The following is a 17,720-nucleotide window of genomic DNA, read 5'->3' as shown; positions in this document are numbered from 1 at the left end:
ATGGCAAACCATGCACAACTCAGGTTCTCTGCATTTGCAGAAGAAAAAATATCTGGGAAAAAATTAAAAAATATATATTTTAAAAGTTCCAAAAAAATTCCAAAAAAAAGATGGTGGTGCTCACGGATCTGCACTGATCAAACCAGTTCATGACATCATCGTGACATCAACAGTTGTTCACTACAGGTACAGGTGAACCAGTCCAAACAGGGAAGAACCCATCTCTGCTCTGGAATAATTTTGCCATAAATCACATTTCTGTGAAATTATTAACATAAATTGGACAAGGGAGCATATTTATAGGGAGAAAACCCTGGGTTTAAGAGAATTTCCCAACATACTCCTTGGTCATTTAATATAATCTGCAGAAATTATATCCCATTCTACATTTATCCAAGAAGATACTCCATTACAATATTTCGACCCACCTCCATAAATCTCCATTGTCTTTGTTAAGACACTACATTCCTCTGTGATTTTGTCTTCAATGGTCCTCTTGCCCATTCCATAATCCCGTAATGTGGCTAATGTAAACCGTCGCATCACTTTCCAGTTCTCACCATGAGCAAAAACAAGACCTAAAGAGAAAAAAGATAAGATAGTGAAATAAAATTGTATTGTCCTTTGCTGCTCATTCTTGTTTTAAAACTTCATTAAAGCATATTATATCAATTAGATCAAGTCCTTCATCCATTTGTCTAAGAACTTGGCTGAAAGGTATTTCAAAGTTTGTGTTAACAATTTCTGCTCCATTTTCTTTAACCTCTGTTTTTGTATTCAGCATCTCCTTATCAAAACAAAACAAAAATGAAAGCAATCATCATTTTTCCATATGCAAATATCTTCTACATGATTCAAAACTATAATTTTAAATCATCTGGTGTCTTAATAGATTAATATTTCTCAAAAATTCATATACCAAATTGTAGGTTTTTTATCAATATCTGCCAAGAATGTGGAATGCCTGTCTGGATAATATGACTAAGTATACCTAATTATTTAATCTATTTAAGGAAATGATTATTTACTCAGATTCTGTTATCTAACTTACCAAAACTCTTCTGGTTTTTTTAGAGTAAAAAAAGTTAATTAGATACTCTTCTACTTAGTTAGCAATCACACCTTGATGTGATTTGTCTATATACTATGGATCAAACATTAACCATTTAGCATTGTAACTAAATTAGTAAAAGTTAATCTTTCATACTTGTGTACCAAGAACTTTTTTGCTGCATAATCCAAAAATCATACATTTTAAAAAAAAATTAAATGAAATTTACAGTATCTTTTAAGGATGCAGAAATTCACCACTGGCAAAAAACATTGCACAAAGAAAAGGTCTGTATAACAACATATACGAGGAGAGTGATAGACCTATTGGATTTCTCAACCCCCCCCCCCCCCCCAAAAAAAGTTGCCTATATGCAGAATGAAACACAGTGGTGAGCAGCATGGGAGGCTAAGGAGAATGATAGAATATTGGCCCTGCTTTTTTTTTTTAATATAAAACTTTTATTATACAAATAATACAAAATACAACATATTGTACAAAAGATGAAATAGTGGTCGTAACAATAGAGAACAATCGAGTGACATATCAATTGACAAAGTACAAACTTAAAAACTAGAAAAGGGGAAGGAAAGAAGTAGGTAGGGAAAGGGTAGAGAGGAGGAGGGAAAAAGATAGAAAGGACAGAGAACATAGAAAAGATAGAAAGAATAAAAGATTTGGCGAATGTCCGGGGGAGCTGTAATGAAAACGAGAACTGATTCCTATTTTATTAGCTCGTTACCATGGTTCGGTTTGTTTATCGAGATTGATAGATGCAAGTGTTGAGTTATTCAAGTTATAGAGATTTTAGGGATTAGTAATAAAGATACTATCAGTATATATATATAAAGTCTCTTAATACTATATAAAATATAAGATAGCTATATACCAGATTTGCAACTGGTCGTGTTTATATCCAACATATCAATCTTATGGCGTGTTATTCTCACTCTTTTTTCCTAACCAGTTGTAGAAAGGATCCCAACAGTTATTGAATGTGGCCATAGTTTCGTTTCTGACTAATATAGTTAATTTTGTCATCTCTGCGCAGTATTTAATTTTTTTTATTATTGCGTCATTCGGAGGTATCTCCTCATTCTTCCACCACTGCGCAAAGGTTAATCTGGCTGCTGTTGTTAAATGGACAATTAGACGTATTTGGGGTTTAGGTAGATTTTGTCTAATAATGCCCAGAAGAAAACATTCAGGGTTTTTTTCTATTGTCAGATTAAGTATTTCGTCAATCCAGATTCCGATTTTATTCCAATAGATTTTAGCTTTTGTGCATTGCCACCATAAATGGAAATAGGTGCCTATTTCTTGGTGACACTTCCAACAATAAGGTGAAAATTTTATTATTTAGTTTTGTTAATTTAATCGGGGTAATATGCCACCTGTAAAACATTTTAACTAAATTCTCTTTGTAGGACGTGGCAATAGTCAGTTTATAATTTCTGCTCCAAAGTATTTGCCATTCCTCTTCTTTGATCTCTTTTTTGAGGTCCAGATTCCATTGTTTTACATTAATTTTTGTGTTAATATTGTCCAATTCGTTATAGTTTAAGTAACAATAGAATTTTTAAATTAATTGTTCCTGGGAATCTGTACATAGTTTGTCTAGCGGGGCTTTTTTAATTATTCCAGGATTACTTTTATCCTTGTTGAATTTAGTTTGTATCTGTAAGTATTCCTACCATTCCGTTTTTTGACTGAGGTTTTCTAATTCTATTCTTGATCTAATTTCACCATTGGAATTTAATATATCCTTGTACCTTATTATATTGTTTTTTTTATGAAAATTAGGATGCACATATGCTTCTAATGGGGCATACCATGTGGGGATTCCTTTGTAAAGTTTAGACTTAATTTTTTTCCAGGTATGTATTAAAGATTTCCTAATCAGATGATTGGTAAAATATTTATGGGTCCTCGGCTTCTCATCCCAAAGATAGTAGTGCCATCCTAAGTGGAGGTCATGACCTTCTAAGCTAAGTAATCTGATGTTAGATAAGCTCATCCATTCTCTCATCCAAGTTAGTGATGCGGCAATGTAATAGTCTTTCCAAATTGGGAGTGCCAGACCTCCTTCTTCTTTTCTATCTTGTAGATATTTTAAGCGAATTCGAGGGCGCTTGTTCTGCCAGATGAAGTTACTGGTAATTTTGTTCAATTTTATAAAGAATTCCTGTTTCAATTGAATTGGGATTGTTTGGAATAGGAACAATATTTTGGGCAAGATGTTAAGTTTTATAGCCGCAATCCTCCCTAGTAAGGAGAGTTGTAGACTTTTCCATTTCAACAAGTCCGATTGTATTTTATCTATTAGTTTATTGTAATTATTTTCTTTTAGGCTAGACACTTTATTCGTCAAATTAATGCCAAGGTATTTGATTTTTTTAACTATTTGGATATCAAGTTTGGCTGTTAAGAATGGCTTTCTGCGGTTCTCTCATATTTTTGGTTAAGATTTGAGTTTTAGTTTTATTTATTTTAAGGCCTGCCACTGTGCCATATTCTTCTAGGATGGCCAGTAGTTTGGGTCCTGATTCTAAAGGGTCCTCTATAATAAATACCAGGTCATCTGCGAAGGCTTGTAGCTTATAAATTTCGTTTTTGCACTTTAGCCCTTTTATATCTTCCTTTTTTCTAATAATTCTAGTTAGTACTTCTAATGTTAGGATAAATAGTAGTGGGGACAGTGGACACCCTTCTCTCGTTCCTTTGTGGAGGGAAATTTTTGTCGATATATCTCCATTAAGGATGATATATGCTGATTGGTCGGTATATATAGTTTTTATTGTGTTAATGAATTTAGGGCCAAATTCCATATATTCAAGTTGTTTGAATATAAATTTCCAGGACACGTTGTCAAAAGCCTTCTGGGCGTCGAGAAATATTAATGCCACTTGTTTTTCACTGTGGGCTTCGTAGTACTCCAGGGTGTCCAATACTATTCTAATATAATCCAAAAATCATACATTTTAAAAAAAATTTAAATGAAATTTACAGTATCTTTTAAGGATGCAGAAATTCACCACTGGCACAAAGAAAAGGTCTGTATAACAACATATATGAGGAGAGTGATAGGCAGAAACCCTGCCTATTGAATTTCTCAACCCCCCCCCCCCAAAAAAAGTTGCCTATATGCAGAATGAAACACAGCGGTGAGCAGCATGGGAGGCTAAGGAGAATGATAGAATATTGGCCCTGCTTTTTATTTGCCAGTTACCTCCATTGGAATTGAGGGACAAAGTCACAGTGGCACAGAAAGGTTTTAGTTGGCTTTCCAACCCACGTGGATTTTCAGAAACTCATCTGAGATTTTTTTGGTGTAAACTTCAAGTCAAAAAATCTATACTGATCACACATCTGAAAGGTTTGTCAATTATAATCCAGAGTGAAATAGCTCACCTTTTCTTGCATCTTCAAAAATGGGAACAAAGGGCCTGTCTGCAAATACATCAGCCTCGTTCACTAGAGCTTCTTTGACTGTCTCGTAGCCGGTTAGCACCACCATCTCCTGCAATCCCAGTTTGATGCGGAAAATGGGACCATATTCTTTTGACCACTGGTATTCAGCAAAAGGGAATCAGACACAATTTTAATCAATAACTGGAATTACATATGTAGAAGATGATTAAGAAACTATATGTCAAAATTAAGAGGCACATATAATATTATTTCCCTTTTCTGTTCTTGAGAATTGTGACGGTATATCATTCTTTATAATTTTTTAATTTTGATGTGATCTACATTTAACCATAGTTCCCTCTAAGCTGCGCAAGCTATAGCGCAGAGGTTTTTAACCCCCAGCCCGGGAATTTCAAATTCCAGCGCACAGGACCGATCACTGCGCCGGAATTTGAAATTAAAGGAACTGCCGCTGCTCTGTAAACAACAGTTTGCAGCAACAGTTCCTTCAAGTAAAGGCGGGAAAGAAAGGGGCCAATTATAGGCCCGCTTTCTTCCCCGCCCCTTAAATCCCAGACGTTCTCCGCGTACACCCCCCCCGCAGCCAAATGGTTGTTTAGCTGCTGGCCCGGTAAGGTAAGAAAACCATTGGGGGTCTCTGCGTCTGGCGGCGCGGTCTGCTGCCGGGCCTTCTAAGCATCCATGGGGTGGGGGTGGGAACGAGGGTGGGGGGTGATGACCGGGGGCCCTGGGCCAGGCCGCCGGCCTATCGCGGTTCCCCCCGTCGACAAGACCCGGCTGCCGGCTTGCTGCAGCACGCCCGCCACCACCCAGACCCGGCCGCCAGCCTACTGCGGCTTCCCGCACCGCCGTGGCTTTCCCGGCTTCCCGCGGCTTTCCTGGCTTTCCGCGGCCCGCCCGCCGCTGCCAAGACCCGGCTGCCAGCCTAACGTGGCTTCCCCGGCTTCCCGCGGCCTGCCCGCGGCCGCCCAGACCCGGCTGCCAGCCTACCGTGGCTTCCCGCACTGCCACTGCCCAGACCCGGCCGCCAGCCTACCGCGGCTTCCCCGGCTTGCCGCAGCCCACCCGCAGCCGCCCAGACCCGGCCGGCAGCCTACCGCGGCTTCCCGCACCGCCGCGGCCCACGTGCCACTGCCCAGACCTGGCCGCCAGCCTACCACAGCTTCCCCGGCTTGCCACGGCCCGCCCGCCGCCGCCCAGATCCAGCCGCCAGCCTACTGCGGCTTCCCGCGCGGCCGCGGCTTTCCCAGCTTACCGCGGCTTTCCTGGCTTGCTGCGGCCCACCCGTCGCTGCTGAGACCCAGCCGCCAGCCTACCGCGGCTTCCCCGGCTTGCCACGGCCCACCCGCCACCGCCCAGAACCAGCCGCCAGCCTACCGCAGTTCCCCCACCGCCCAAGCCCGGCCGTCGCCCTGTCGCAATTCCCCCAACCTTCTCATGGGTACTGCCCGGTGCCTCAGCAGTCTACTTCATTACGCGAATTGCTCAGGGTGATGGCAGGGCTCTTGCCTCCGAGCCTTTTCACCCCAAATCCGACGGCCGCCTTCTCTGGGTCCCAGGGAAAAAGGAAAGTTTCCCAGGAAGCCCCCGTGCTTCTGGCCCCAAAAAACATATTTGTGCGAGTGAGTGGTGTTGCAGGGCAGGAAAAATAAGAAGAGAGTAAGACAGAGAGAAAAAAGAGAGGAAGGAAGAGAGAAAGAATGAAAGGGAGGGATGGAGAAATAGGAAAGGAGGATGAGAAGGAGGGAAAGAGTGAGAGGGATGGAGGGGGGAGGGAGAGAGAAAGAAGAGAAGGGGGAAAGAGAGGGAGGGAGGAAGAGAGGAAAAGAGACAGAAACAGATAGAAAAGAATGGGAGCAAGAAAGAGAGAAAGAAAATCAAAATCTAGTTTGAAACTAGCTCAACTATTTAAGTGGGTTTTAAAGCATAGATTTATTAATAGTTTTGTTTTTGTTTTTGCTGGTTGTTTTAGTTTTAATAGTAATAGATTTTGGTTTTGTTTTATTATTAATTTCAATAAAATAGAAGGGAAATATGTAACCCTTCCCTGGTGCAGAGCTAAAGGGATTGGATACTGTAGCCTAGAGGATAATTCTCTGCCTTACAAGGCAAAGGTTGCAGGTTCAAGTCCCAGTGGGTATGGCTAGCTGATGAGGCCAAAATAAGGCCGAAATAGATCTATCCTAGTCTCCCTTAGTTTTCAAATTCAGCTTAAACATGTGACATATATATATATATATATACACACACACACACACACACACACACACAGTGGTACCTCAAGATACGAACCCCTCGTCTTACGAACAACTCATGATACGAACCCGGGGTTCAGAAAATTTTTGCCTCTTCTTACGAACTTTTTTCGAGTTACGAACCGGCGTTCGGAGACTGCTGGGAAGCCGCGCGGCTGTTTTAAAAGGTGACAGCCGGGCGGCGGGGCTTCCCAGAAGCCTCCCGAACGCCGGTTCGTAACTCGAACAAAGTTCGTAAGAAGAGGCAAAATTTTGCTGAACCCCGGGTTCAGTTCGGGAGGTTGCTGGGAAGCCCCCCAGGCCGGCTGCGACCTTTTAAAACACCCGCGCCGCTTCCCAGCTGTCTCCCGAAGCCGAACGCGGAAGTTCGGCTTTAGCATTCGGCTTCAGGAGACAGCTGCGAAGTGGTGCGGGTGTTTTAAAAGGTCGCAGCCGGCCTGGGGGGCTTGCCAGCACCCCCCCGAACCCGCCCAGTCCTGAAGTGACTGCTGCTCAGACACTATAGTTTTCCGCCCACACCGAAAAAAAATTAGAGGGAACACTGCATTTAACACTTAAAATGCTTATATAATAAAAAATCCTCACAATAGAAATGTTTATCAAGTTGAGAAAAGGTTTCTAATATGTTGGACTAACATCATTTGTGCATGACATACTGTGAATCATAGAATCATGGGCTGGAAGGGACCTTGGAGTTGTCTATTTATTTATTTATTTTATTTTATTTATTATTTAGATTTGTATGCCGCCCCTCTCCGAAGACTATCTATTCAAGGCAGGAACCTTATACCATCCCAATCAAATTGTTGCCCAGTATTATTTCAAAGCCTCCAGTAGTGAAGTACCCAGGAGGCAAGCTATTCCATTGATTAATTCTTCTCACTGTTAGAAAATGTGTACAATTTATAGGTTGTATCTCTCTTTAACACGTTTCTACCCATTACTCCTTGTTCTGCCCCTAATTTTGGTTGTGTATTGATTACTGTAGAAATCAATCAAATGACTTATAATTCTGCTTAAAATGTGCAAACAGTGGAGTGCCTCTAAATACAGAACTGAATGAATATCCAATCATTCAAGCTAAAGAGCATTTTTATCTCCCCAAAGGGTCCTTGGGCTTTGAACACTTCTGCAAATCTAAAAAATCACATTACTTATTCAATTAGAACATTTTACATTGATTAACAACAAAAAAAGTTGTCTTGAAATAATTCACTGGGGTCCCTTTGGACTTTTGTAAACTGTTTTTATGTGTAATCTCACGTATAAGGTTGTTTTCCTTGTAGCCATAACATCTGTCCATAGAATATCTGAACTGGCCACTCTCTCCATCACGGGTGACCTTTGTGTCTTCCACCAGGACAGGGTGGTACTATGATTGGACCCTACCTTTGTTCCAAAGGTTAACTCCTACTTCCATAGGGCACAGGAAATAATTTTGCCTGCCTTTTATCCTTCTCCCACTACTGACACAGAATGGTGTGACACCTCGTGGACATGAGACACCCACTAGACATTTAGATCCAGTGCACGTCAAACTTTCATAGGATGAAGGTGCAGTTTGTCTCGCTTAAAGGTGTCTCTATGGGTCAGAAGGTGTCTTCTTCGGCAGTAGGTCACTGGATTCATTCCATTATTTCCACATCCTATGACCACTTGTCCCTGCTGTGCCTTCTATGCACAGCAATGGACACCACTGTGGTGTGGAATACCTGAACACCAATTGAAGAAGTTTGCCACGTAGCCCCCTAGTCTTCCCCTATGCCATTTATATGTCATTATAAACTGGATCTTTTTGCCTTAGAGGAGGTGGCCTTTGGCTGCAGGATGTTGCAGCAGGTGGTGCCAGACAGTGGGGGCTCCAACCAGAACTGAGGCACAGGGGTGCTATTTATTCTCTTTCAGACTCAGCCCTGATTGGTTAAGGACTGTGTTTCTCCCATTCTTGGAGGCTAGTTCCACCCTACGAGAAAGGGTTTATCAGGTATGTCCCAATGCCCCTTTTGAATATTTCCATATACAGTAAACACCAATCAGGGAGGACATTAGACTTGCCTGACGAAATTACCAGTTTTTCCCCCCATCCAAACAACTTTTGGCAAATAATTATAAAGAGACTTGTTTATTTTTAGGCTTTACCTCTGTCATTGTTTTCTGAGGCTTCTTCAGATCCATCATGTGCAGATTTCCTAAAATGGGTATAGTCCCGGGCCCCGGGGGGAGATTGGGGGAGCTCTTACTTCTGGAACTACCCCTTTTCAAAAGAAACATAACTGGAAGAATAAATAGTAATATAATTAAAATTACTCCGGCCCAATCCATTTCCTTTTAATAAGCAGTCTTCAGTAAAAAGTACAAGGAATTTTCAAAAACTGAAATGATTCCAGCGTGTACTTCAAAGCAATGAAGTAGGCAGAGCCCAGCTACTCTTTCTACTGAATCCTCAGACTGCTCTGTTCAATAAAGGACCTTTGAACTTTGCCCTTGTTCTTTTCCGCAACAGGAGTTTGATCTTTTCCTGGCACGTATTACACAAATAGTGAAATCTTCAACAATATACCAAACCATTTTCACTAATTTGTATTTCATAATAACCCAGCTTTTTAAGATCAATATAAAGTATATAAATAATTTATTAAAATTATGGAATACAGGACAAATTGCAAAATCTTCCTGCCTGTAAGCAATATCTAACAAAACCTCCTGGAATAAATATTTTACTTTTTAGTTAAAGATTGATATAACTGATAAATAAATGCATAGTTACATAGGTAAAAAATTGGAATCAAATTAATCATTACTAAGTGAGAAACCATTCAGCCAATGTTTTCCAATGTTGTTAAACAATTCCTATGTCTCTCAGGTCAGTAAGAAGAGTGAACATTTTAATTTTCTGCCTGGTCTCTTGTTTGGGCCAAACAGGTTTCTGTGATGGACTTTTCTGTTGCTTGTGGGATTTGGAGTGTTGAAGGGTGATATATGTCTTTCTGTATTTGAGGACTGGGAGATATATGGTGAGTGATTGCTGTCACCTAGTTAAAACCCTTCATTTCATGCTGACATTTTACATGGTGAAAAAGCATGGCTATTTTTGCTACTTGCTGAATTTGATTTGCAAATTTTATTATTTATTTATTTATTGAGTCTGCCAGCTGCCAGTTTAGCAATTCTTCCAGTAAACTCCATAAAATATTCTAAATGGAATCAATCAAGGGATTTGTGTTCTCTCTCCATTATGAAAAGCTTGGATATCCACGTATTCCATTCCATGGATTACAATTAAGCCAAGGCAGAAAAATAATTTATTGCTCATCAAATATTATGTCAAATTCCAGGGGAATAAAAAAATCCAAGAAGTTAGGTGTGTATAAAGATTTATTGTAAGCTTAATCTCTACAAGAATCTGAACTGATCAAAGCAAATTGGTGATAGATAAGAGTCAAAAGTATTTAAGCTGAGCTGGACTTAGATATCTTGTGGGCATTTGACCTCTCCCTCAAGCTCACCAATCCCTCCACCTTGCCCCTCCTCTTATATTGGTTTTTCTATGTTGTTTCTCTTTCCTGTGTTGTGCCTTCATAGATTGAGTTCTCATAGGAACTTGGCAAGGGTGGAAGGAAAGCAGTCTCAAAGGAACCCCACTCCCTCTCATTTGAAGGAACTGGCGAGCCAGGTGGTGGTTCCTACAACTCAAAAACAGTATTAGAGGTCCACTCTCCTTCCAGGGAATTGAAGGCTAAATGTGGAATGCCAATTGAAGGTGAGTAATACACACCTCCCCAGGAGGAATGCAGAAGCGCTTGTTAACAGCTTCCCTGATAGCTTCCTCCTGCAAAACTAGACTGGCGGCGGAGGAGGAGGGGGAGGAGACTGATAGCTTGGTCTGCTAGTTGGAAAAGTTCTAGTGAAAGTGAAAAACTAAATCAAGGGCATGAACGTGCCATGTGTTTTCCCTGGAGTGATCAGAAACCAGGTTGCCCTTCCAATGAATCAAGTACTATATACCATTGCCTCTTCACTGTATTCTTCACAAAAACTGACATACGATGTAAACTGGCAGCTGGCAGACTCAATTTGCAAATCAAATTCAACAAGTAGTATCTGCAAGTTCATCCAGGTGTGCAGAGGTATCTTCAAAAACATTCCAATCAATGCAGTCAAGGCTTTAGCTTTAGCTTTGCCTCCTCAGTCCAAGTTCTCACTGATTTAATTGTTGGTTTCATGGTTTTAAGTCTTTGTTAGTAAGCAGGTAGAAGAGGAATCATGCAATAATCAGAGTGTCCCACAGCTGCTCATGGTAAAGACCAATAAGCATCTTTTAATGTTGTGTAGCAATGGTCTAGAGCAGGGGTTGGCAACCTTAAACACTCAGACCTCTTAAATACTTAGACTTCTTTTCCACAGGAAAGAAACACACCGGGAGCCATAAAACCTGATTGGGCAGGGCCCACTTGATGTCATTCACCCCCACTCAGTCACATGACCCCCTGGCCATGCCTACCCAACTATCTCTCCCCATCTCCCCCCTTTCTGTATCTCTGTGTCTTTTTTCTCTCTCTATCTTCCCCTCTCCCCCCCCTGTGTCTCTCCTCCTCTCTTCCCCCCTCTCTGTATGTCACTCTGTATGTCTCTCTGTCTCTTCCATACCTGTGTATCACTCTCCCCCCCCATGTGTATGTGTGTGTGTCCACCCCCTCCCTTAAACAATTTTTCTTTTACAGCTTCTCTGACATTGCAGTTTAAGTTTAGGTTTAATTGGATTTGTGTGCCACCCCTCTCCAGGGACTCGGGGCAGCAGAACTTAATGTCCACATGTTTACTTCTGTTCTTCATTCTGTCACCCATTGTAATTTTTATACTGGCAGCATTATCCTCAAATACCATTACTGGTCCATTTACTTTTACATTAAAATCTTGTAATGATTCTACATACCATGTTATTTCAGAACATAACTCCGACTCAATAAACTCTACTTCCGCAGTTGAAAAAGCAACCACTGTTTGTTTTCTGGATTTCCAACCAATGAAAGCCCCTTCAAACATTATTACAGTCCCAGAATTAGACTTTCTGTTTTTTACATCATTTGCATAATCACTATTAACATAGCATTTTAATTTTAATTCTTCAGTGATCTGAATTTGGAGACCCAAATTTACAATTCTCTTCAAATACCCGAGAACCCTTTTTACGCCCATCCAATGTAATTTCGTAGGTATAGCAGTAAAGTGACTTACAATGCTTACTGCACAAGCTATGTTTGGTCTGGGCCATTATGACAGATTTAACAAACTGAAGACTGCTTGTCTACTCATTCAAGCCCTTGTAACATCATGTTTAGACTATTGTAAAAGCTTATTGGTTGACTTGCCATCTTGCTCACTGTGTCCATTATCCCTGGTCCAAAATAGTGCCATTCAGGTGGTTCTAAACCTCCCCAAGTCATCCCATGTATTGTCCTCATGTAGATCGTTACATTGGTTGCCAATTCAAGCCAGGGCCCAATTTAAACTGTTAGTGATGGTATTTAAGGCCCTGTGCTCAAACACACCAAATTACTTCGTGACCTATTTATCTTGGTATACACCATCGAGGGACTTACGTTCAGCAGGGAAGGGTCGGTTGACCGTCCCACTGACACATACAGCAAGATCTGGCTCCATGTCTGTGGAACAGTCTTTCCTTAGAGCTTCGGGTGGAGGAAAATTTTCTCCATTTCTGCAAGGTATTACAGACATTCCTCTTTGATTCAGCAGATTGAAACCTTCTTATTCTGCGGATCAGCAAGAGGGGAGGATATTGGAGAGGTTGGGAATGGTTTTAACAAGATTTGTGGTTTTAATATATGTGTTCTAGTTAAGTGTGTGTATTGCCTAGTGTCTGTCTTTTAAAGTTGTATATGGCTTGCTGTTGTGCCCTTTGTTAAAAGGGAATTATAAATAAGTGTTTTTTAAATAATAATAATGATAATGATAATAATTATTATTATTCATTGTGCATGAGACAATCAAAGATCTAAGGTTGTCTTACTGGCCATGAACTCTTGAGCTATGTCTAGCATGTCACATATCCTGCTCTGAAATATCAACCCAGGTAAACACTTTATTATACCTGCCTATCCTCCCACAACATAGATCCCCAGTCAACTTTCAATAATGTATGCCAGATCATCCTTATTACTGCCTTTGAAATCAGCAAGAAACCTGGCACCATGGAAGCTCTGATGACCAAGTATTGTGGGAAGCAGAAGGAGCTGGAATGCAACAGTGATACAAACTTGAGGGCAGCTTCATAAGAGTGACCTGCAGCTGTGTCTAATTATAACTTTCCATGCTTGTCATCATCTTGCTGCCACTGTTTCCTTTTCTCCTTAGAATAGCCACCGTCCCTAAGCCTCATTCCCCAAGTCCATCTTCCATTTTAGTATTAGGAACAAATCCACTCTCATCAATCTGTACCAGTTTATTTAGAAACACATTTACTGTTTTTCTGGTAAAGACTTTATCATATACATTATATAATTAGATGGATCAATATGGTTTTGGTCAAGTTGGGTCATCACTCCTATGAGCTAGCAAAGAACGTAAAGATCCTTTCCAAGAAAAAGGAAATTCTTCAATGTTGCTGAATTTAATTTGTCCATGGAGATTGTCAGTCAACTAGACCATGGTTGTCCCAAAGATGCTTTTTCTTTTTTTCTTTTTTTCAAAAGGCAACTGGACTTTATTTTTCCTTGAAGATGCTTTGCTTCACAACCAATCAAGAAGCTTCTTGATTGAATGGTGGAGGATGAAAGAATTTATATTCCCTGCAGTCATCTTGTCGTGAGCACTCAGTTCTACTTCTTGAAAGTTGCTGAATCTAATTTGTTATCCAAATTAATATTTTGGACAGCATTTACTGATTATATTAACAGGTCAAGAGCAAACTTTTAAATCATAATTATCATTGCTATTTCTATCATAACTAAATTATTATATTTTGTAAAAAAAAGAATATAATTGAATATATTCAATTGAATATTATTTATTGACTAAATTTTGTAAGCTGCCTATGACCATCTCAGAAAGTCTCTGGGTGGTATACAAGCAAATACATGGATAGACTATTGCAGAAAAAATAATACTGCTTTTTAAAGTATAATTAAAAGTACATTGAATTAAAGCAAAATAAACAAAAAGTTCTAACAGAAACAGAAAATTGAAGGCAATAGAATAGTAAAAAGCAAAGGAAATAAATGACCCCAAATTAAAAAAAATAAAAACAATTCATTTCTCATGATTCCCCTACTGTTCTTTCTATCAGAATCTACTTTTCCTATTAGAGGTCATTTTCACTTATCTTCTAAATAACATGAAATGTAGACAGTATTGAATTCTATTGTTAAATTTTGCCTGTAAAACTAAATATGTTTCAAGGCTCAGAAAAATAGATGGATGGATGGATAGATAGATAGATAGATAGATAGATAGATAGATAGATAGATAGATAGATAGATAGATAGATAGAAGTTTCTACTTTGTAGGCTTTACTATTCTGGAGATTTCATGATTATGGCATAAGTGGTATAATGTGTATACTTATACATAATATGTATACAGTATATATATATAATATGTATATATGGTCGGATCAGCGTAACACAGCACAGGTCTTGTAAGGCATGGGACGGGAGATAAGTCCAGCTCCAGGGGTGAGGTCCAGGTCTTCTTTGGATGTTCCAAGGGGTGGGCGTAAGGTAAATTTTTGCAAAATATTGGTAAAGAAGAGGAAGAGCTCCATTTTGGCAAGAGTCTCACCTGCACATATTCTTCGACCTGGAAGGAAGCATAGATGGCAAGCACAATGAGGGCTTATTGTTGTTTTAAAACTATTTTACAGATTTCCTCAATGTCCTATGGCCATGGAGAGGTCAGCACACAAGTAAACAATGACAGATCAAAGATATTGATAGAAATAAGAAATATATTAAAGAAATGGAGACAGTCTTTGACTTACAATCATTTGTTCAGTGAACATTCAAAGTTACAACACTGAAGAAATTGACTTGTGACCATTTCTACACTTCTGACCATTGCAAAATTACCATGATTATGAGATCAAAATTCAGATCCTTGGCAACTGATTCATATTAATGATGATTTAATGTGATCACCTTTTGTGACCTTCTGATTGATTGATTGGATTTGTATGCCGCCTCTCTCCGGAGACTCGGGGCGGCTAACAGCAATAATAAGATAGCGTACAATAATAATCCAATACTAAAATCGATTAAAAACCCATTAATATAAAAACCAAACATACATATAGACATACCATGCATATAATTGTAAAGGCCTAGGGGGAAAGAGTATCTCAATTCCCCCATGCTTGGCAGCAGAGGTGCGTTTTAAGTAGCTTACAAAAGGCAAGGAGGGTGGGGGCAATTCTAATTTCTGGGGAGAGTTGGTTCCAGAGGGCCGGGGCCGCCACAGAGAAGGCTCTCCCCCTGGGCCCTGCCAAGCGGCATTGTTTAGTTGACGGGACCCTGAGAAGACCCACTCTGTGGGACCTAACTGGTTGCTGGGATTTGTACAGCAGAAGGCGGTCCCTGAGATAATCTGTGATTCCAGAGGAGGGCAATTAATATATTATAGAGCAAGGTGATATAATAATAATAATAATAATAATAATAATAATAATAATAATAATAATAATTAATAATTTGTTAGATTTGTATGACGCCCCTCTCCGAAGACTCAAAAATATCAGATATTTATGAAGCCAAGATATGTGGGATACTTAATTGGACATAATTCAAAATAACTTCACATGGAAGATTTTAGGCCTTCCTAGGGCATTACTTCTGCTTATCTAATTCTTTGCTCTTTGGGGAAAATTGAGTCGTTGGAATAGAAAAAATGTCAGACAAATTCTCCTTTAAAAGGAAGCTATTAAATATCCTATTGTGGTACAGTCATCTATATTTTTGCCCTGGTGCCATTACAAATAATATTTGATTCCATTTGAGTCCATTTAGTAACCTTTTGAACTTACAATAGCACTATGAAAAAGTGATATTTTTTTTTACATTTATTACCATTGTAGGTTCCTCATGATCACACGATCAAAAGAGTCTAGAATGACTCAACACAGCGAGCTAAACACAGCCAGCTGGGGTCAGCCTTCTCACCACTGCCAACTCACCACTGCCATCTCTTTGCAGGACATCTCAACACCAGGAATTTGCTGTGGGAATAATTCACTGCAGATGCTGTATGGAAAGCTGGATGGGTGAGTGAACAGGCTGTCCAAGGGGCAGATAGCAATAGGTGGAGAGTGGAGTTGGAAGCAATGGAGTGGAGGCAAAGGCAGAAGGTGGGGTGCCAAAATGAGAAGCCTATACCGCACTACAACTTTTTTTTAAAGCCACATTGCTTAATTCTTGAGGGTGTCTTTCTTTGAAAATAATAGCAGGTTTGGGAAGCAATGAGGTGGGATGTCAGCTTTTTTCAAAAGGTTTCAAATTAGTTGCATTCAAATCCTTGCCCATCAAGCAGATTGCAAAATTTTCAGCTTCATTTAGCTGTGGTCTAATTCATCACAGAAATGGGGTTGCATAGCTGGGGAAGTTTGGAGTCCAAACTGAAAAAAAACCCCCTTATTTTCTCGGGATTGGTATCAGCTTTGGGGTGGGGTGAGGGGTGGAGACTATTTATGCTCTGCTACATTGCTATGACCTATGAATAAAGCTTAAGAAAAGCTAATAAAATCTTCAAGCCAAAAAGACGCAAAGTCTCTGTTTGTCTGAAGGCCCCAGCCAGCCAGGAAGACTGAAAGACAAGATTCATCCTGGACTGCCAAAAGGCAGAGGTAGTGATTTTTCAGCACAGCAGCAATAACAGTAACTCATGCAGAGAACTGAGGATTTCCCCTGGCAGATTCTGGAATCAACATACAAGTCTCTCAATGTGCCAAGTAGGGGTGGGCTCTAACTTACCTTGCTGCCACAGTTAAAATTAGGCCATAGCAATTAATTTGGAATAAAAATTAAATTGACTGGTGGTTGATCCAGGAGACAAAACTAGGCTAAGAAGAAACAGCATTTGATTGGTAATATATACCTAGACTAAGAATTTATATACATAGAAATGATATTCGGCCTCAAGAAAGGCCGTTTTGCCCTCTGGATGCTTCAGGGAAGCTTCCCTGAAGTCCCGGAGTGAAAAAAAATACACCCAATGTACAAACTGAAAGTTTGGAAAACGCACTTCCGATTTGCCCGTTGTGCTGTTTTTTGCTTCAGGAAGCATCCCTGAGCCCCCTGGAGTGCAAATAAACAGCACAACAAGCAAACTGTAGGTCCATTTTTCAAAACTTCTGGTTTGCCTGTTTGTTTTTTTCACGTCCCAGGCTTCAGTGAGGCCTGTGTACGAGTGGGGACAGGGGGATTGTGCACATGTGCAGGGGCAGCGTGGGTGAAGGTGGTGCACAGGTGTGGGTGGGAGGGAAGGGGTGTGGGCACATACACACATGCTAGCATACCTCCACACAACTTTTTGACATGCAAACCAAATTTGTCATCACTGCAGGAGGACATCAGAGAATCTCACCTGCAGAAAATGGCATGAATGCATCCCTCTTCACAAATTTTCCTTCAGAGTCAAGAAAATGTTCAGGGTAGAAATCATGAGGTTTCTCCCACTGAGATTCATCACGGAGCACAGAGGTCAGCAAGGGAACGACGTATGTGCCCTATAAAGAGAAAGGATAAAAGATGATATGAAAAGGAATATGTCCAATTAATGCACAACTATTAAAATTAATACATGGAATATTGTGTAGTATAATAGAAATATACATACTGATAGAATTATATGTATGATAATATGTAAATTGAAAATAGATGTAAAATCAATGTAAACCAATATAGAAAGATTGTAAAATAGCAGATTATATATAATTTTTTTTGAAAATGTTGAATAAAAATGATTAAAAAAATATT

General features: G+C 39.9%; 2 protein-coding genes and 1 long non-coding RNA gene across 4 annotated transcripts in view; 1 reads left to right on the top strand and 2 right to left on the bottom strand.

Annotated features, from left to right (window-relative positions):
• LOC139156603 (cytochrome P450 2K1-like) overlaps positions 1 to 12,644 on the bottom strand; it is a 24,524-nt gene extending 11,880 nt beyond the window's left edge. Inside the window, exons 1-4 of the mRNA XM_070732456.1 lie at positions 12,339 to 12,644; positions 8,878 to 9,011; positions 4,463 to 4,619; positions 429 to 578 (exon numbers count right to left, since the gene is read on the bottom strand). Of these exons, the coding sequence (XP_070588557.1) occupies positions 429 to 578; positions 4,463 to 4,619; positions 8,878 to 9,011; positions 12,339 to 12,474 (577 nt within the window). The 5' untranslated portion in view covers positions 12,475 to 12,644. The remainder of the gene's footprint in view (positions 1 to 428; positions 579 to 4,462; positions 4,620 to 8,877; positions 9,012 to 12,338) is intronic.
• LOC139156608 (uncharacterized) lies at positions 9,656 to 17,720 on the top strand. Of its 2 annotated transcripts, XR_011557347.1 has the most exons (4): positions 9,656 to 9,752; positions 10,321 to 10,498; positions 15,824 to 16,009; positions 17,308 to 17,720. It is a non-coding gene; the product is annotated as an uncharacterized lncRNA (long non-coding RNA). The 2 variants fall into 2 exon arrangements; XR_011557346.1 differs by lacking the exon at positions 10,321 to 10,498.
• The window catches only part of LOC139156607 (cytochrome P450 2K6-like), a 40,158-nt gene continuing 35,621 nt past the window's right edge, over positions 13,184 to 17,720 (bottom strand). Inside the window, exons 8-9 of the mRNA XM_070732462.1 lie at positions 17,329 to 17,470; positions 13,184 to 14,553 (exon numbers count right to left, since the gene is read on the bottom strand). Of these exons, the coding sequence (XP_070588563.1) occupies positions 14,369 to 14,553; positions 17,329 to 17,470 (327 nt within the window). The 3' untranslated portion in view covers positions 13,184 to 14,368. The remainder of the gene's footprint in view (positions 14,554 to 17,328; positions 17,471 to 17,720) is intronic.

Source organism: Erythrolamprus reginae, chromosome 1, assembly GCF_031021105.1.
Source record: "Erythrolamprus reginae isolate rEryReg1 chromosome 1, rEryReg1.hap1, whole genome shotgun sequence".
NCBI classification, from domain to species: domain Eukaryota; kingdom Metazoa; phylum Chordata; class Lepidosauria; order Squamata; family Dipsadidae; genus Erythrolamprus; species Erythrolamprus reginae.
Note: the sequence above shows the minus strand (reverse complement) of the source record. Positions and strands in the feature narration are given on the sequence as shown.